This window comes from Anguilla rostrata, chromosome 15 (assembly GCF_018555375.3).
Source record: "Anguilla rostrata isolate EN2019 chromosome 15, ASM1855537v3, whole genome shotgun sequence".
Classification (NCBI taxonomy): Eukaryota; Metazoa; Chordata; class Actinopteri; order Anguilliformes; family Anguillidae; genus Anguilla; species Anguilla rostrata.
Genome location: NC_057947.1, coordinates 23,181,653 through 23,201,913, shown reverse-complemented (window position 1 = coordinate 23,201,913; position 20,261 = coordinate 23,181,653). Strand labels below are relative to the sequence as shown.

The 20,261-nt window shown below is 48.8% G+C and overlaps 1 protein-coding gene across 2 annotated transcripts in view; it reads left to right on the top strand.

Moving 5' to 3' along the window:
- hecw2a (HECT, C2 and WW domain containing E3 ubiquitin protein ligase 2a) overlaps nt 1-20,261 on the top strand; it is a 36,269-nt gene that overhangs the window by 7,341 nt on the left and 8,667 nt on the right. The window contains exons 2-23 of one of the 2 annotated variants that reach the window (XM_064311590.1): nt 1,447-1,554; nt 2,121-2,215; nt 4,603-4,678; nt 5,425-5,594; nt 6,080-6,222; nt 6,708-6,808; nt 7,267-8,009; nt 8,325-8,619; nt 9,115-9,210; nt 10,900-11,050; nt 11,840-11,937; nt 12,477-12,601; nt 12,932-13,117; nt 13,637-13,789; nt 14,915-15,017; nt 15,568-15,664; nt 15,856-15,939; nt 16,161-16,270; nt 17,456-17,576; nt 17,979-18,092; nt 19,030-19,182; nt 19,986-20,084. In XM_064311590.1, the coding sequence (XP_064167660.1) occupies nt 1,447-1,554; nt 2,121-2,215; nt 4,603-4,678; nt 5,425-5,594; nt 6,080-6,222; nt 6,708-6,808; nt 7,267-8,009; nt 8,325-8,619; nt 9,115-9,210; nt 10,900-11,050; nt 11,840-11,937; nt 12,477-12,601; nt 12,932-13,117; nt 13,637-13,789; nt 14,915-15,017; nt 15,568-15,664; nt 15,856-15,939; nt 16,161-16,270; nt 17,456-17,576; nt 17,979-18,092; nt 19,030-19,182; nt 19,986-20,084 (3,421 nt within the window). The remainder of the gene's footprint in view (nt 1-1,446; nt 1,555-2,120; nt 2,216-4,602; nt 4,679-5,424; nt 5,595-6,079; nt 6,223-6,707; nt 6,809-7,266; nt 8,010-8,324; nt 8,620-9,114; nt 9,211-10,899; nt 11,051-11,839; nt 11,938-12,476; nt 12,602-12,931; nt 13,118-13,636; nt 13,790-14,914; nt 15,018-15,567; nt 15,665-15,855; nt 15,940-16,160; nt 16,271-17,455; nt 17,577-17,978; nt 18,093-19,029; nt 19,183-19,985; nt 20,085-20,261) is intronic. The other variant, XM_064311589.1, reaches the window with a different exon arrangement.

The window sequence follows — 20,261 nt, the reverse complement described above, 5'->3', positions numbered from 1 at the left end:
TTTGGCTATGTAGTGTATATATATTTATGAATAACTAAAATGGTTGAATTTATTCATGCAGGTTACCAAAATAGTCTATATAGGAGATATTTGTATAACTGAATTTTTGAATTAAATTAATTTCAGTATAGCTTTTGTGAGATTAGAACATTTTTGTGTTATAGTGCATTCAGTTGCTCATAAAGGAAAGGTTTGTTGCTCTCACCATCTAAACTAACTGTGAAATCATGTTGCCACATTGATTGGGCGGCGTATCCCATATGTTTGCCAAAGGCAGAATATATTGATTTGCTGCTTGTTTGCTCATTTGAATATCATGTACAAACACTTGAATTGGTTTGTGACTTAACATAAAGATCTATTTAATTGGACACCCAAGTGCCATTGATTGCGTGCAGAAATGTATATTTTTAATGCAGTGACTGATTTTTCACATGATTTGCTATTATGCTAATTATTCAAAATAGTATAAAAATTAAGAATGGCGTAATCAAACAAGTGTTTAGATCGTAAGCATAAGCAAAGTTTTAGACCTCTCTGACTTGCAACGTTTGCGTTCTTTCACAAGCACCTTGCAGCATACTTTCGCTGTCTGGGTTGTTCATAACTGGCCCAAGCTGAAAAGTGTGCCGTTTCTATCCGAGCTGAAGGTAAGTGGTCACAGGAGAGAGAGAGAGAGAGAGAGAGAGAGACAAGGCAGGGGGATGATTGAGTTGCAGGGCTGAGTGGGGGGGTGGGGCATGATGCATTGTGGGAAATAGAGCTGAAGTGGAGGGACAGCTGTGCGTGACTCAGCAGAGAGGGGGGTCGGGTGGGGGGGGGGGGGGGGTGGGAGTGTGGGAAGCATGACATCAGCGTCCCCTGAGCCTCAGCATCAGCCTCGTGGCCGGGACATCCCGCCAGAGTGAGTCAGGACGGGGTCAGAGTGGTGGAGCGTTGGGGCGTGTGGCGAGGGGGAGGCCTCCAAACATCCTGCGGGGGGTGGGGGACGGGATATTTTAGGCTGCTGTTTGAAGCTGCAGAAGGACCGTATCTGATCTGTGAGGTGGTGGTGGGCGAAGGAACTTCCTGTTAGGCTACCGAGAATTCTGGAAAAGGGAGGGTTGTGGGGGCCTTGTGATGTCATGTGTGATGTCAGCTGGGGGGGGCAGGATTTCCTGAACCTATGAGTGTGCCACCAGCAACAGCAGATGCGTCAGATCTCTATCACCTGCACCTCTCTCATAGCCATCACATGACCTCTGTGATAAAGACAATAAACACACACTCTCATACACACACACACACATATTTGATCATGCATGTGCACTCTTACTCTCACAAGCACTGAGACGAACTTATGCATGCTATGGCTCACACAATCGCACAGTTTCTCACTCGTACTCACACGCTGTAGGCATTGCTGTGTGTGCAGTACACTCTCTGATGGTCTGTTCGCCTTCCCAGATGAGAACTGTCCTGCCAATGTGTGGGACTCTAAGAATCGCGGGGTGAACGGGACACAGAGGGGCCAAATCGTATGGAGGCTCGAACCCGGGCCCTACTTCATGGAGCGTGAGTGCAGACGCCCTGGGGCGGAGCTGGCTGTGTGGGGGAGGGTGGGGGAAGGAGGGGATGTGTGGTAGGAGGTAGAGTAAATATGTGGGGGAGGAGGGTGGAGATGTGGGGAGAGAAAAGGCGGGGTTATGGGAAATAGGGGGCCGAGATATGTAGTTCCTGGGGAGATGTAGGGCAGAGATATGTAGAGACAGAGTTTTGGGGAGATGGGGTGGGTATATGGGGAGAGGGGGTAGGGCTATGGATAGAGGGGGTAGAGATATTATGAGAGCAGGTGGGTATATGGGGAGAAGGGGTAGAGATATGGGAAGAGGGGGTGGGGATATGGGGAGAGTAGGTAGAAATATGGGGAGAGGCGATGGGGAGAGGGGGTGGGGAGGGGGTATAAGGCTAACAGTGGAGGTGAGAACAGGAGATAAGGGGATTGGTGGGGCTGAGATGTGGGAGCGTTTTTCGAGGAAATGAGGGTAGAGTGGGGTAAAGAGGGTGACTGTGCAATGTTTTGTCATTCCCTGGGTCATCTGGGGGCACTTCCTGCCTGACTTCCTGCGTTCTCCCTATAGCTGAAACGAAGATCTGCTTTAAGTACTACCATGGAGTGAGTGGGGCCCTAAGGGCCACAACACCCTGCATCACCGTCAAGAACCCGGGCGTCCTGGTGAGTCCTGGGCGTGTGTGTGTGTGTGTGTGTATTTTTAGAAAGGCACGCTAGGAAGCAAGGAAACAGGGTGACATATCTATGCTATACCGGGAGTAGGCTAGCCTTTTGAGCACACGTAGCTGCTTTTTTTTTTAGTTTGGCACCAGTGTGAGGATACATCACAGCCGGTATTAGTAAACCTACCAGGAAATCACCTGAATCATCTCGGCGCAGTTAAGGGCAGCGTCACTGCCTGTGTACATTTCCGCTTCCTGTTTGTCACTTTCTGTCTACATTTGTGGCCCCTGTACATGCGGCTTCTCCTTATCTACATCCCCCTCCCCCTCCCTCAGCAGGGTACTTACTGTAACTGCCCGGCAGCATCTGTGGCCAGCTGCCGCAAATTAATTTGACGTTAAAAATTGAGAGCTAATCACTCCCAAATCAGGATACCTGGCGGAAATACAAAGCTTTATGAGCGTCAGCCACTGCAGATTACGGGTGGTGGCCCCTGGTGACGATCCAAATGTTGACCTCCATTGACTTGTGAGCCTCCTGCTTCACAATCTTTCGGTGCTGCGACTCAAGTCCAAGACTCGGTTAACAAGGTCCCAGTCACTCGGTCAAGATGGAGCTGACCTTCTGTGATGTTTTGCTGGGGCGATGGAAGAACCATTAAAAAAAACTGACTGTTATTTATTATGTTTCTTCGGTCATTTGATGGACTGATTCCCTCATCTTAGTACTTCGATTTTGCATGTTAACCATTTATAGCACCAGCTGTGTTTTTGTGAAGCAATTCAGATTAAGTGCCCTTAAGGATAGAGCCACAGTACTTCATCTGGGAATTAAACCAGCAACATTCTGGTTGCAAGCCCGATTACATAACAGCTACTATGCATTGCTGTGGATAGTTCAGTAGGTGTTTCAGTATGTGAACATTAACATACTTGCCGTGTGTTGCTGTGTGTTTTAGGGTGTGTGTCAGCAGTAATGCGTTTGTTTTCTGTGTGCAGCCGAGTAGCACAGTACAATTTGCGAGCAGCGCTGTCTTCCTGATGCAGCGGCCTTAATGGTGCATGGGATTAAATGCACCTGTGTTACTGTGTGTACCTGAGAGAGTGGTGCAGCACAGTTTGTGAGCAGTGCTGTGTTTGTGTTACTGTGTGTACCTGAGAGAGTGGTGCAGCACAGTTTGTGAGCAGTGCTGTGTTTGTGTTACTGTGTGTACCTGAGAGAGTGGTGCAGCACAGTTTGTGAGCAGTGCTGTGTTTGTGTTACTGTGTGTACCTGAGAGAGTGGTGCAGCACAGTTTGTGAGCAGTGCTGTGTTTGTGTTACTGTGTGTACCTGAGAGAGTGGTGCAGCACAGTTTGTGAGCAGTGCTGTGTTTGTGTTACTGTGTGTACCTGAGAGAGTGGTGCAGCACAGTTTGTGAGCAGTGCTGTGTTTGTGTTACTGTGTGTACCTGAGAGAGTGGTGCAGCACAGTTTGTGAGCAGTGCTGTGTTTGTGTTGCTGTGTGTAACTGAATGAGTATTACAGCACAGTTTTTGAGCAGTGCTGTGTTTGTGTTGCTGTGTGTAACTGAATGAGTATTACAGCACAGTTTTTGAGCAGTGCTGTGTTTGTGTTACTGTGTGTACCTGAGAGAGTGGTGCAGCACAGTTTGTGAGCAGTGCTGTGTTTGTGTTGCTGTATGTAGCTGAGAGAGTGGTGCAGCACAGTTTGTGAGCAGTGCTGTGTTTGTGTTGCTGTATGTAGCTGAGAGAGTGGTGCAGCACAGTTTGTGAGCAGTGCTGTGTTTGTGTTGCTGTGTGTAACTGAATGAGTATTACAGCACAGTTTTGAGCAGTGCTGTGTTTGTGTTCTGTGTGTAACTGAGATGAGTATGACAGCACAGTTTCTGAGCAGTGCTGTGTTTGTGTTGTGTGTACTGAGAGAGTGGTGCAGCACAGTTTGTGAGCAGTGCTGTGTTTGTGTTGCTGTATGTAGCTGAGAGAGTGGTGCAGCACAGTTTGTGAGCAGTGCTGTGTTTGTGTTGCTGTGTGTAACTGAATGAGTATTACAGCACAGTTTGTGAGCAGTGCTGTGTTTGTGTTGCTGTGTGTAACTGAATGAGTATTACAGCACAGTTTGTGAGCAGTGCTGTGTTTGTGTTACTGTGTGTACCTGAGAGAGTGGTGCAGCACAGTTTGTGAGCAGTGCTGTGTTTGTGTTACTGTGTGTACCTGAGAGAGTGGTGCAGCACAGTTTGTGAGCAGTGCTGTGTTTGTGTTACTGTGTGTAGCTGAGAGAGTGGTGCAGCACAGTTTGTGAGCTGTGCTGTGTTTGTGTTGGTGTGTGTAGGTGAGTGAGTATTACACCTCAGTTTGTGAGTAGCACTGTGTTTCTTTCTCTCTTTCAGGCTGGAGATGAAGGCCAAGCACAAGGCCAGTCAGTGATGGAGCACTGTCGCAAACTCGTCAGTTTTACTTTGTCAGGTGATGCTGGGAGAGAGCTTCCATGGAATATCTTGGAGTATCTGTGTGTGTATGTGTGTGTGTGGGCGCTGCGTGTGTGTGTGTGTGTGCATATGTAACCATGTGTGTGTGTTTGTGTGTGTGCGTGCGTGCTTGCCTGTGCCTGCCCGCATGTGTGTGTCTGTGTGAATGGAGGTCAGTTCTATGCTGTACAAGATTAGGGCCCCTTGCTTTAATCTGTATTTGGTCTTAATCTTGACCCTGTTTTAATGATCTCTGCTGCCCCTGTCTGTCCACAATGTGTCATTGCACATTGCAGATTACACCATCAATCAGTCCATGGGGCTCTGGATGCTACTGTAAATACAGGTGCCTGATACGGAGTACAAAGCTCATCTACTCTTCTGTTAAATTTCTTTAAACTGCTAGACACAGAGTTCAGTGAAGGACATGCCATCTAAAAAACAGCAAGCTCTTTTCTGTCTGATTGGCTTGGACAGCTCACATGATGACTGTCAGTGACCCCAGCTGGACAGAGTTGGTTACTGCACTGCAGTTTGCCAGCACTGAACCAAGTGAGCTTGGGTCGAAATCTGTGCAGACCGCTATAGATTGGCTTTTTGTCAAAAGCGTGTGTGTGTGTGTGTGGGTATTCTTTCACCACAGTGTGTGTGTGTGTGTGTGTGTGTGTTTAGATATTCTTTCCCCACAACGTATGTGTGTGTGTGTAGATGCCCTTTCTCTGAGAGCCATGTCTGTCTGTGTAGATATCCGTGCTCTGGGTCTGAAAAAGGGCATGTTCTTCAACCCTGACCCCTACTTGAAGATGTCCATCCAGCCCGGCAAGAAGAGCAGCTTCCCCACCTTCGCTCATCATGGCCAGGAGAGACGAGCGTCCATCATCGCCAACACCACCAACCCCGTCTGGCACGGAGAGGTACGCCCAGCACACACACACACACACACGCGCGCACACACTCAGTCAGGCATACATTCACATACATTACATCACGCCATCCGTTCAGCCTCACCCAGTGTGACCTGCACAGTCTGCAGTTTCACCATATCCATTTATTCGGCTGGACACTTAGTGAAGCCACTTTGGGTAAGTGCCTGAAACAAGAGAGCAATGGAAGTGCCATACTTGGGAACTGAACCAGCAACCTCCTCCGTAGACTCAGGTTGAGAAGTTCAGAAGCTGAAATTGAGACCCTAGCACAAGACCACTTTATTTTAGCCTTAAAGAACAAGTATAAATAAGCTTAACATGTACACACAGACACTCACAAGTGCACACGTACACACTCATAAAGGCACACATTCGCTGTCTCACACATACCAAAAAATGTAAAGTCACACATGTATACAGACATAGTCATCAACACAAGAGCGCACTGACACCCTTTATTACTCTCTCCACAGAAGTACACCTTTGTGGCTCTGGTAACAGACGTCTTGGAGATTGAGGTGAAGGACAAGTTTGCCAAGAGCCGGCCAATCATCAAGCGCTTCCTGGGTCAGCTGACCATCCCAGTGCAGAGGTTGCTGGAGAGGCATGCGGCTGGGTGAGTGCCCTGAAACCAGACCTGTGTCACACGCTGCTGATGCACGCACTGCAGTTCATACGCACACTCTGTTTCCCTCACTCTCTCTCTCTCTCTCTCTCTCTCTGTCTCTTTTTTTCTCTCACTCTCACTCTCACACTCACACTCGCACTCACACTCACACTCACACTCACACTCTCTCACGCACGCACACACACAAACACACCTGCACACCAGTGTTTCCGAGCCAAAGTCCCAAGCCAATGTGATTTAATCTGTCTGCCAAATTAGGAAAAAATTCATTATGCCACTGGTCCAAAATAAAAGCATGTGCCCTCAGGACCATTTATTTTGTGAAACTGCCAACTGGCTTTCTGAGTAGGGCTACAAAGCATTTCTGTTCTGTTTTTGTAAATTTTACTTGATTTTATGGAAAAGAATCCCCCAAAAAAGTTTGACAGCCCCGACACACCCCTGTAAACACACTCCTGTGCGTCTCCTGACAGGGACCAGCCGCTGAGCTACACCCTGTGTCGCCGTTTGCCCACTGAGCATGTGAGCGGCCAGCTGCAGTTCCGCGTGGAGATCACCTCCACAGGACACGAAGGTAAGGAGGCAGACCCGTGGGCTGGGGGCGGGGAGGGCCGCCGAGGTTAATGGAAAGGAGGTATGTTTTAGGAGTCTAGGGCGTGAGTGTTGGAAGGATGATCTGCATGTGTGTGTGTGTGTGTATGTGTGAGCGTGTGTCCGTGCGTGCGTGTCTGTGTGTGTGTGTGTGTGTGAGAGAGCGTGCGTCCGTGCGTGTGTGTGTGTATGTGTGTGTGTCTTTGTATCTTTCGGGCTCAGTGTTAATGGATTAGTCGGCTTTTTATCCAGTTCCTTTTCTAACTGATGAAAAAGTATTTTGGTTGTGACACCACTGTGAATTGTATAGTTGTGTATATATTATCATTTTATGGAATGTTGTATGTTGCTCTGGATAACAGAGTTTGCTAATGAAGTGAAGGTTAAATGTAAATAAGTGTTAATTATAACCTCTCGGGGCCCCTCCTCCCCCTCTCTCAGAGGCATCCCCGGACACCATGGGCTCGCTCCTGGGGGCGGCGGCCATGAACGGAGACCCCGGGAGCCCCTCAGACGACGAAGACCTGCCCCACCCTCCCCCCGGGGCCGGCCGGGGCCCCTCTCCCACAGGCTCGGCGGATTCCTTTCCGGGCGACGGTGCGCGGAACGGGGAGGGCGGAGCCGAAGGGCGAGAGGATGAGGATGGGGGCGGGGCGGAGGGGGGCGGGGCCGAGGGAGGGGTCCCCAGCCACCACACGCTGAGGCAGGTGTCGCTCAACGACTACCTGGACGCCATCGAGGCCCCCAAGGGCCCTGGGGAGCGGCCCCTGGGGGCGGCCTCGCCCAAGCTGCGGTCCAGCTTCCCCACGGACACGCGGCTCAGCGCCATGCTGCACATCGACTCGGACGAGGACGAGGAGGGGGCGGGGCGCGATGGCGCCGCCGCAGAGGAGGCGGGGCTGCCAGTGCTCAACGGGGCTGCCTCCGCTGCTGCTGAGGGGCCCTCGGACGTCTTCTACCTTTCAGAGGACGAGCAGCAGGAGGCGGAGCTGCAGAAAGGGGAGGGGCCTGAGACAGAGGGAGGGCCTACTGAGCCAGAAGCCGCCGCCCCTGGCCATCTCGCTACAGTCCAGGAGGGGGCGGAAGAGGGCCAGGAGTCTGACCCGGGACAGGCAAGCGAGGCGTCTCAGGGGCCCCCCAGCTGTCCTTCGAGGAGCGGGCGCCACCCACTGTCCCCCACAAAGGTGACGTTCAGATGGATTACAGAGCTGTCTGTTTATGTAGGATCTCTGGCTCTCCTATTTTGCGTCTTGTGATAGTTGCATAATGATAAATCCTAGGCTTGAAACTGCAGCATCTAGGTTATAGACTTACAACTGTGTCTGTGACATGCATATTTACCTGCTGGATTGATACGGGACCCAGGAGAGTATTTTAAATGCACTTTGCTTCCACCAAAGAAGTGTCAGCATAGCCATATACCAGCTGTAGAACAGTGAGGACTGAACCCTTACACTTTCCATACAGCTTGGTGTCATGCTGTGTCTTTGTCTTTGCAGGAGGAAGACGAAGGGGGGGCAATGGCATCCACAGACCCAGGAGGAGGGGTCATTGCCAAGACCACGCCCACCACAGGTGATGTGGCAGATGAGGGGGGCGGGGCCTGCGGGGTTGAGGTGACGGGGGAAGCAGGCTTAGTCAATGGAGAAGAGGAGGGGGAGGAGATATGGCAGAGGAGGCGGAGCCTGCAGGCATCTGGGGGCGTGTCCCAAGAGGAAGAGGCGGGCACGTTGGCAACAGGAGGGTCAGTGGACTCGGGAGGGCACAGTGCCACTGAGACAGACGGAGAGTCAGGTGAGAGCTGGCGGCTTTCTTTTCCCTCATCTGTGATGAGGTCAACACTCAACAAACCGTGACTTAACTCACCAAACTGCACCTTTTGCCACAGCATGCTGCAAATCACAGTGAGGAGATTCAGCCTATCATCATCACTGGAGCTCCCTTTTGCTCTGTGTCTCTTAAAAAAAAAAAAAAAAAAAGTCAAATCCCTCATCAAATAGACTTTTCTCTTGTGACCTCGCTTGCCCGTGGTCCATATGGGCAGGATTGACTTATTGAAATGATAAAAAAATCACATAGAGATTAGAGATGCTTTAAATCCCCTGGATGGTGTTTACAGAGTGGCCTCAAACACCGACGAGCAAAATGTGGGTCTGTGGCTGTATGTGAGCCGGTATCACACGCGCAGTGATTGGGTTGGGACAGAGTGAGCGGTTGCTGGTTTTAATCCATGTGCAAGGTCATGCGAGATGGTGCAGCTGCTGTCCCTCTCTGTCTGCGCAACTGCAGGTGCGCAGGTGAATGGCCACCAGCCCATGCGCTCCCTCCCCTCCGTGAGACACGACATCGGCCGCTACCAGAGAGTGGATGAACCTCTGCCTCCTAGTGAGTCTGTGTGTGTGTGCGTGTGTGCGTGTGTGCGTGTGTGCGTGCGTGCGTGTGTGTGTGTGCGTGTGTGTGCATGTGAGAGGGAGAGAGAGAGGGAGAGGGTGTGAGTAAAGGATACAGTTTGTTGCTGTATGCTTTGGTAATATTTACTATGATTACAAATTTATTTGCGGGTAACAGTACTGTATATCCGAGAGGAGGTTCTTTCTTTCCCAGGTCTGTGTCACAGGAGTTGCTGGAGATCAGCTCTGTGTATTAGAGAGGAGGCGCAGTAGAACAGTTCTGTGTATTAGAGAGGAGGCGCAGTTGAGCAGCTCTGTGTATTAGAGAGGAGGCGCAGTAGAACTGTTCTGTGTATTAGAGAGGAGGCGCAGTAGAACAGTTCTGTGTATTAGAGAGGAGGCGCAGTTGAACAGCTCTGTGTATTAGAGGAGGCGCAGTAGAACAGCTCTGTGTATTAGAGAGGAGGCGCAGTTGAGCAGCTCTGTGTATTAGAGAGGAGGCGCAGTAGAACAGCTCTGTGTATTAGAGAGGAGGCGCAGTTCAGCAGCTCTGTGTCTCAGAGAGGAGTGCAATAGAACAGCTCTGTGTATTAGAGAGGAGGCGCAGTAGAACTGTTCTGTGTATTAGAGAGGAGGCGCAGTTGAACAGCTCTGTGTATTAGAGGAGGCGCAGTAGAACAGCTCTGTGTATTAGAGAGGAGGCGCAGTAGAACAGTTCTGTGTATTAGAGAGGAGGCGCAGTTGAACAGCTCTGTGTATTAGAGAGGAGGCGCAGTAGAACAGTTCTGTGTATTAGAGAGGAGGCACAGTTGAGCAGCTCTGTGTATTAGAGAGGAGGCGCAGTAGAACTGTTCTGTGTATTAGAGAGGAGGCGCAGTTGAACAGCTCTGTGTATTAGAGAGGAGGCGCAGTAGAACTGTTCTGTGTATTAGAGAGGAGGCGCAGTAGAACAGTTCTGTGTATTAGAGAGGAGGCGCAGTTGAACAGCTCTGTGTATTAGAGGAGGCGCAGTAGAACAGCTCTGTGTATTAGAGAGGAGGCGCAGTAGAACAGCTCTGTGTATTAGAGAGGAGGCGCAGTTGAACAGCTCTGTGTATTAGAGAGGAGGCGCAGTAGAGCAGCTCTGTGTATTAGAGAGGAGGCGCAGTAGAACAGCTCTGTGTATTAGAGAGGAGGCGCAGTTGAACAGCTCTGTGTATTATAGGAGGCGCAGTTGAACAGCTCTGTGTATTAGAGAGGAGGCGCAGTAGAACAGTTCTGTGTATTAGAGAGGAGGCGCAGTTGAACAGCTCTGTGTATTATAGGAGGCGCAGTTGAACAGCTCTGTGTATTAGAGAGGAGGCGCAGTAGAACAGCTCTGTGTATTAGAGAGGAGGCGCAGTAGAACTGTTCTGTGTATTAGAGAGGAGGGGCAGTTGAGCAGCTCTGTGTATTAGAGAGGAGGCTCAGTAGACCAGTTCTGTGTATTAGAGAGGAGGCGCAGTTGAGCAGCTCTGTGTATTAGAGAGGAGGCGCAGTTGAGCAGCTCTGTGTATTAGAGAGGAGGCGCAGTAGAACAGTTCTGTGTATTAGAGAGGAGGCGCAGTTGAGCAGCTCTGTGTATTAAAGAGGAGGCGCAGTAGACCAGTTCTGCCTGCCAGAGAGGCCGTGCTGTAACAGAGGGTGTTTGGGTGCTTCCTCCTAGACTGGGAGGCACGGATCGACAGCCACGGGCGTATTTTCTACGTGGACCACGTGAACCGGACCACCACCTGGCAGAGGCCCACCGCTCCGCCCGCCCCCCAGGTCCTGCAGCGCTCCAACTCCATTCAGCAGATGGAGCAGCTCAACCGCAGGTCAGAGCTCACCTTTAAATCTCATTACAGAATCATAGATACCTGAGTTTACGCACAGCTTTAACTTTCTTCTATGGTACTGACTTAGTAAGGTTCCTGTCAGGTACAGTATGAATGTTGTTTCTGTTTTTGGTTGTAGCGTGTCTGTGATGCTGTTTGTAGCCTTCGTGATTGTGGTTGTGGTTCTTTGGTTAGTTTTATGTACCTTGTACCATGTAGAACATTGGCTATATAAAGAGAGCTTCATAAGTAGCATTTTATAATTATTACAAATATGTATTTTGCATAGTAATATTTTTATTGGATATTAATTCTATTTTTTGACTTGTAAATTTTGTTTTTCAGTACATATTGTCTCACAGAACTCTCAAGGTGATATTATTAGTTTGTTAATATCACCTTGTCTGTCTCGCCAAACAGGCTAGGGCTCAGAATAAATTAAACAAGAATCACTAATTGGCTATGTGAGACATATGGACATATGGACTCAAATTAATTGATTAGCTGTAGTGAATCTAACAGAGATTAATTGATTGGCTGTTGTGAATCTAACAACGCTACTGGGTGTTTCCCATTGCTCCCTCACTCCCTTGTATTCTATCTCTTTTCTACCCTTGCTTTCTGTCTCTCTCTCGGAATTCAATTCAATTCAATTCAATTCAGTGTGCTTTATTGGCATGTACATATTGCCAAATATATTTATATCCCAGTACATATTGCCAAAGCAAACAGGAAACATACAAACAATTGGTATAACAGTAGTATTATCTCTCTCTCTGGGTATCTTAGGTATCAGAGCATCCGCAGAACGATGACCAGTGAGAGGTCAGAGGAGCAGGTTGAGATTCCCCCTGAGGAGCCTGACTTGATGCATCACACCATCCCTGGTATGCTTTCACAGTGCATGCTGGGAATATGGAACTACACGCTCACTTGCTGTGCATGTGAACACACACACACACACACACACACGCAACATACAGGCAGGAGGACCATACTGATTCACTAATGCTCTAAGGATGTCTGGCCTTTGTCCTGATACAACAGTCAGTCAATCAGACATATTTAAATATACTGTAGCATTAGATACACTGAGCGTGGGTGTGTTCACAGTGTGGGTATGTATCAGAGTGTGGGTGTGTTCACAGTGTGGGTATGTATCAGAGCGTGGGTGCGTTCACAGTGTGGGTATGTATCAGAGCGTGAGTGTGTTCACAGTGTGGATATGTATCAGAGCGTGGGTGCGTTCACAGTGTGGGTATGTATCAGAGCGTGGGTGCGTTCACAGTGTGGGTATGTATCAGAGCGTGGGTGTGTTCACAGTGTGGGTATGTATCAGAGCGTGGGTGTGTTCACAGTGTGGGTGCGTTTCAGAGAATGGGCCTGTATGGGAACGCAGGTGCACTCACAGTGTGACCTGTTGCAGAGTACCGGAGGGATGGGGCGGTTGGCGGCTCCAGCTCCCGGTCCCGCCTCAGCCTCCTGCTGCAGTCTCCGAGCGCCAAGTTCCTCACCAGCCCTGACTTCTTCACCGTACTGCATTCCAACCCTGTGAGTCTTCCTCACACACACACCAACACCATCATCATCACCACCGAAATCATCCCTCGCATTACTGTCACTGTCATCTCATTACCACCATTTACTTCATCTTCATCATCATCATCATCATCACTGCAAGCTCTTCACCACTGGTACGTTCATCATTATGGCCATTATCACCGTCACCATCGTCATCATCACTGCCATCTCATCATCGCCATCATCACCATCACTGTCATCACTGCTGTCTTCTCTGCTGTTACAGTAGTGATGTTGTAAATGTGCAGAGTGGTCTCTGGTCCTGAGGTGTGATGCTGTTGTGATGTGTCTCGTGTGCAGAGTGCCTACCGCATGTTTACAAGCAACACCTGCCTGAAGCACATGGTCAGCAAGGTGCGGCGCGACACGCACCACTTCGAGCGCTACCAGCACAACCGCGACCTGGTCACCTTCCTCAACATGTTCTCCAACAAGCAGCTGGAGCTGCCGCGTGGCTGGGAGATGAAGCACGACCACACCGGCAAGGTCAGGGGTCACCTGCGCATCTGCCCTCCGCCCCTCGACCCCCCAACCCCGCCCCCTACCCTCTTTCTCTGTCAGTGTGTCTATGTTTGTCCCTCTGTTTCTCTTTCTCTCTCTCTCTCTCTCTGTAATTCTTTTTTGCCACTTTCCTTAGTGTGTTTCCCAGGGCTATTTTTTATGTTGCCACTTAAAATTCACGTTCAGAATTCAAACTCTATTATTGTTAATATTTGCTACAGGGGGCCCGAAAATAAAATAGAGTATAGTTCACATGCAGTGCTTATGTAAATTTTGGTGCAATAACGCAGATTTAGCAGAGGAAACAGATAAATGCCAAGGAAATAGATGAACAATACTGTGAAGAACAGAGTCGTGTCCCCAGACAGAAATGTTACTTTTTAAAATATTCTATGATCCTTTTGTTCCCAGCTCATGGAAGCCTCACCACATTTCTGTTAGTGTTGGGACCCTTCTGACCCTCTCTGTCTGTCTGTACGTCTGTCCGTCTGTCTCTCCACACAGCCGTTCTTCGTTGACCACAACTGTCGGTCCACGACGTTCATCGACCCGCGGCTCCCGCTGCAGAGCGCGCGGCCCAGCAGCCTGCTGGCGCACCGGCAGCACCTGACCCGCCAGCGCAGCCATAGCGCCGGGGAGGTGAGCACCCGGCGCCTGGTGAGCACCGCCCGCCCTGCCCCTACAGCACAGACCCGCCCTCTCACACTCTAACTCCGCCCTCTCACACTGTAACTCCGCCCTCTCGCACTCTAACTCCGCCCTCTCGCACTCTAACTCCACCCTCTCGCACTCTAACTCCGCCTTCTCACACTCTAACTCCGCCTTCTCACACTTTAACTCCGCCTTCTCATACTCTAACTCCACCCTCTCACACTCCAACTATGCTGCACTCTAACTCCGCCCTCTCGTACTCTAACTCCGCCTTCTCACACTCTAACTCCGCCCTCTCACACTCCAACTCTGCTGCACTCTGACTCTGCCCTCTCGTACTCTATCCCCACCCTCTCACACACTTAACTCCGCCCACTCATACTGTCCGTCCACACATTCATACTCTCGCTCCGCCACCCTGCAGCACAGGCCTGCCCAGCCATACTCTCACTCCACTCCCTCTCATTCTGAACTTCTTCGGCTGACACAACTCAGTCAAATTACAGCTCCTTCCACTTACATAAACTCAGATGTTATTTGCTGAATTTGCTGTCACACAAGACTGGATTGTTACATTACATTACATTACATTACAGGCATTTGGCAGACGCTCTTATCCAGAGCGACGTACAACAAAGTGTATAACCATAACCAGGAACAAGTATGACGAAACCCCTAGAGAGAAGTACCGGTCCAAGTACAGGGAACAACCGCATAGTTCAACTTGGACCCTGGTGGTTAAACTGATTAACACTAACAACGAGAACGGCAACAACGCAATCTATGGAAAAATAAAAATAAATAAAAATACAAGTAGTCGTTAAGACTGGCGCATCAACTAAGTCACCTATTAAACAGCTGCCTAGTTTGTGCACATTGTGCACATTCTTTTGGCAGTCAAGAAATATTATGGAATAGATGAACTGATAGATTAAAATAGATTAGAGAGGCAGGGGTCAGGGAGGTATAAAGAAATGGGTCAGGCTCAGGTCAGAAAGTCCTCAGGTAGATACAGGTCAGACAGGAAAGGGACAGGAGACAGAAAGTAGTTAGACAAACAGACAGACAGACAGACAGGGCAGGACAGACAGTAGACAGTGAGTCAATGCCACACCTCCCTGTGTTCTCCAGGTGGGTGATGACCCTCGCCACTCTGCCCCCCCGGTAATCCCCCGCCCCTCCAGCACCTTCAGCACCGTCAGCCGCAGCCAGTGCCAGGACCTGGTGCCCGTGGGTGAGTGCCCACATGCCCCACGATCAATCAGTCAATCAATTTATCTTTTTTTGTGTAGCGCCAATGGTCAAACAGCTGTCACAGTTCTTCACAGTCAGCCTGCTGGTGAATACTACAGTAGTTTTCAAGCTGTAGTTTAAGAAAACATGACAAATAGGGTAGATACTTGGGTTATATGGGTATTGAATTTGGTGGCTATAAAGGTAACTTATGAGTCTTGATTTAAAGACCAAGAAAGTATCGGCTTCTTGCATAGAGAAGGCTGTTGCAAAGCTTGGCAGCCCTGCTGGCCTGGACACCAGCCAGTCAGGCATTCATTCAAATTCAGATTTCCTCACTGCGTTAGAAGCAGTTTTTATTAAAGCAAGTCGTCTAATCTGTCCCTTTGAATTTTCCATTCAGGACCTCATTTTGCATAATTTTACGCTGACATCATTTTTAACTGATCTAGTAATACTGTATCTGTGACCCTGATTCCCACTTTGTGACGTTGATCCTGCATGTGTCATGTGACTCACGGCCCTCTCTGCCTACCATGCCTCTCTCACAGCCTATAATGACAAGATAGTGGCGTTTCTACGGCAACCTAACATCTTTGAGATCCTCCAGGAGAGGCAGCCAGAGCTGATCCGGAACCACTCGCTCAGGTCTGTGTTAATGGGTGCTGTGTTTGTGTGTGTGTGTGTGTGTGTGTGTGTGTGCGTGTGTGTGTGTGTGTGTGTGCGTGTGTGTGTGTGAGTGAGTGTGTGTGTGTGTGTGTGTGTGCATGCGCATGCACGAACGTGCACCTGTGTGTGTGTATTAGGGATGACAGTGTTTATTACTGTACTGTGTGCAGGGAGAAGGTGCAGTTCATCCGCAGTGAGGGAGTATCTGGCCTGGCTCGTCTCTCCAGTGATGCAGACCTGGTCATCTTACTCAGGTGCTCTTGTGTTTTACCTGTGTGTGTGCGTATGTGTATGTGTATGAATGTGTGTGTGTGTGAGTATGTGTATTTGTCTGTGTGTGTGTTTGTGTGCACTTATCTGTGTATGTGAGTGACCACTACAGCTCTCTGCAATCTTGCATTTCTCTCAATCTGTCTCTTTTTCTCTGTCTCTCTCTCTTTCTCTCCCCCCCTCTCTCTCCCTGTGTCCCCTGCAGCTTGTTTGAAGAGGAAGTGATGTCATATGTGCCACCCCACGCCTTACTGCACCCCAGCTACTCTCAGTCTCCCCGTGGATCCCCCGTGTCATCTCCACAGAACTCCCCTGGTGAGCTAACTCTACCTCGCTCTCTCTGCTGCAGCTTTTAGCTTCTTCTCTCCTCTTCCCCTTTCCCTCCAGCCAGCCAATCACTTTATGTCAGCCCTGCTTTTCTCTCTCAATCCCTCTCTCTGCTTCTGTCACTCCAAATTTAATTTAGGTCTATTCAGTGAGCGTTGAAGTTGGCATGCCAATAAACAGTTTCCAAAGCATTTTAAAACACAACATAACAAGACACAGAGACAAGACACATGCCTCCCTTTGTCAGCCACAATGAGCACAGTTAGAACAAACACGTAAATATATTTATGCAAATTGATAAGTTATAATTTGTAATAAGTTATCATTTATTCGGTTATATTTTAGTATAGAATACTGTCTCTTGCATACTGTCCTCTGCTCCCTCTCCCTTTTTCTCTCTCCTTCCCCTCCTCTTTCTCTCTTTCAGAAGCACGTGGCTGGAGACAGTCATGGCTGTGCTCCTACTTGTAATTGCTAGTTTTGTCATAATGGCACTCCACACAAAGCGAACCTTGTTTCTCCCTTTCCCTGTTACTCCAGGGGAAATGGCTCTGCCCGCACCTCTGTGCTCTGTAATTGGCCTTGCTCTTTGATCGGCTGTTTGCATCTGTAACCTTTCATTACTTTGCACAACTGTTAGCAGAGGAACAGTCGGCACGACAATATTGCACAACAAAGCGACGGGAGGCGCTAATCTTCGGCGCTACCTTTGCCCATGGCTTTGCATATCAAATTCAGGTGCTAGACCTGTGTTTTTTTATCACAGTGTGGTACGATAATCAGTCATGCACATTAACTCGCCAAACAGGGTCTGTGAAGAAAATAAAGCTTTTATTTCTAACTGAAAGGTAAGGGCAAATGCTTAATGAATGCAGGTCTTCCTCAATATTATTGTCAAGTGTCAGATATGGGGCTGCTCTTCAGCTTCATACTTCATAGAAACATATGATGTTTTTCCAGAAATATTACCAAAATGTCAAATCCCTCCCCCTGGACTTATCCTTGGATATTCTGTGGAATTTTGCACAATCTCTTGCTTTTAATGTTTTGCTGCTACAGCCACACATGTTTACACAGTTGCCTGGTCCAAAGTCAGTGAAAACGGTGTTGTAGAGTAAGACCTCATTTCCACCCTGGGGATCCCAGGGGCCTCAGACTCCTTTTGTCTTCCAGGTACCCAGAGAGCCAACGCCCGTGCACCCGCCCCCTACAAACGAGACTTCGAGGCCAAACTCCGCAACTTCTACCGCAAACTGGAGACCAAGGGATATGGTCAGGGCCCAGGCAAGCTCAAGTGAGTAACCACTCTGGACCGCACAGTGACTGTGACTGTGAAGGCATAGGTGTGGCTGTCTAGCCAGCATTATAAAGGCAAATAAATGTCCAGCCACAACTGTAGGCCAGAGTGTGCAAGCTGGGGTGATGTCACTATTGCAGGTTGGAAATAAATCAAGCCGCAGGTGACAATCGAGGCACAGCTGTAAGAGAAAATGACTGATGAGTGTCACCCATAATTAACTTCTGAAACCTGCTGTACTTTGATTAGCTCTGCCCTCCAACCCTCCCCCATCATCCATGTATCACGTTGACTGTATGTCTTCTTTCCACTGCTGCTATATACAGCACTGAGTACACCGTACCTGACTGGCGGTGTCTTTTTCCTGATCAGCGCGGTTCCTCTCTTGCGTTGCTCCAGGCTGATCATTCGCAGGGACCACCTCCTGGAGGACGCCTTCAACCAGATCATGTGCTACTCCCGCAAGGACCTGCAGCGGAGCAAGCTCTACGTCACCTTTGTGGGGGAGGAGGGGTGGGTGTCAATGTGGTCTTTGTGGGGGAGGGTGAGGATGGGCTTTGGGGTGGGTGGGTCTGTATATCTGCTTTGTGGGTAAGGATGAGTGGCTCTCTCCATTGTGCAGTCTTCATTGGAGCTGAACTCTCCAATTGGCTGCTCTTTTATTATTAAGACTGTTTGACTAATCCAGCCTCTTTCAAAGTGCATAATTTGAGGTTTGTAACTATATGTGTAAGGATACGAGAGTGGAGCAGAATTTTGGGGTTGTTGGCCATTAGTGGGATATTATGGGATATTATGTTGTATTAGTCAGGTATTAATGGGGTATCAGTATTAACTGTAGTGGATAGAGGTATGCAGGGGCCAACCTCATGTAAGGCCTTGATGATATGCTGTCCTAAAAGTTAAACATCTTATACTGTGTGTGCGCATGAATGTGTGTGTGTATTTGTGTGTGTGTGTGTGTGTGCGTATGTTTATGTATGTGTGTGTGTGCATACGTGTGTGTGCGTACGTGTGTATGTGTTGTGTGTGCATATGTTTGTGTGTGTGTGCGTACGTGTGTGTGTGTGTGTGTGTATGTGTGTGTGTGTGTGTGTGCGCATACGTGTGTGTGTGTGTGTGTGTGTGTGTACGCATACGTGCGTGTGCCTGCGTACGTGTGTGTGTGTGTGTGTGTGTGTGTACGTGTGTGTGTGTGTGTGTGTGTGCGTGTGGGTACGTGTGTGTGTGTGTGTGTGTGTGTGTACGTACGTGTGTGTGTGTGTGTGTGTGTGTGTGTGTGTGTGTGTGTGCGTACGTGTGTGTGTGTGTGTGTGTGTGTGTGTGTGTGTGTGTGTGTGCGTACGTGTGTGTGTGTGTGTGTGTGTGTGCGCATACGTGTGTGTGTGTGTACGTGTGTGTACGTACGTGTACGTGTGTGTGTGTGTGTGTGTGTGTGCGTGTGAGACAGGCTGGATTACAGTGGCCCCTCTCGGGAGTTCTTCTTCCTGGTCTCGCGGGAGCTCTTTAACCCGTACTACGGCTTGTTTGAGTATTCGGCCAATGACACCTACACCGTGCAGATCAGCCCCATGTCCGCCTTCGTGGACAACCATCACGAGTGGTGAGTCATCGGGCCGCAGACGGAGGACATGGCTTCATCTATTCTTCATTTCAAATGACCAAACTTTCATTTAACGTTCTCTGTGTTAAAATGCCACTTTATTATAAGTGCGGGAAATTTAAATAAATCTTGTGCCAACAGTGTCCCAGAGTCATTCACAAAGCCTCAAAGATCTTAGGAAAGCTCAAAGCAGCAGGTCTGCAAATTAAAGGGCTGCAGAATTCTTGCAGTTTTCTTCCAAGGACAGAATGGTTCACAATAACAATGGTTTGATAATAAGATAGATATGAGATTGGGTTAGGGATTCTGTCTCAGATGGTTTTCAAGTCAGTCATATCAGAGAAGAAAATAATACTACTTCCAGATTAAAATTGGAGACTGCAATGAAAGACGTGGCTATACTGCCGTTACAATGTGAGTTCATTTTTATGCTCTTCATGGCTAAATATCCATAATTCATTTTTGACATGGTAAATATGCATTCATGAAAAAATGTACGTGCTCAGATAACACAAATTTCTTCTGTTAAGCTACTTGGGAGTCCACATCTGAGTGGGTTTCAAGGGTTTAATGTGTCACTTTATTAAGTATGTCTTTTCTCACTGATTTGACGTTGCCTGTAGTTACTGCGTAGCGGTTACGGAGGGTAGTGTTAATCGGCTTATTTATTAACTGTATCTATGTGGAGCTGCAGGTTGACTGTAATTGTGTTTTTGGATGGGAGGGAAGTGTTAGCTAATGTGTATGTGACCAGACAGGCCTTGTGTCTTGACCTGCCGTTCCTGTGTCCTGCTGTTCCCAAGGTTTCGGTTCAGTGGCCGTATCCTGGGTTTGGCACTGATCCACCAGTACCTGCTGGACGCCTTCTTCACACGGCCATTTTATAAGGGCCTGCTACGCATGTGAGTGTGCTGCTGCAGAAGTGCTCTTTCAACCAAGTCTGCTTACTATTCACAATGCTAAAGAAACAGCCCCCTAATCAGTCTGCTCACTATTCACAATGCTAAAGAAACAGCACCTTAAACAGTCGGCTTACTATTCACAATGCTAAAGAAACAGCCCCCTAAACAGTCTGCTCA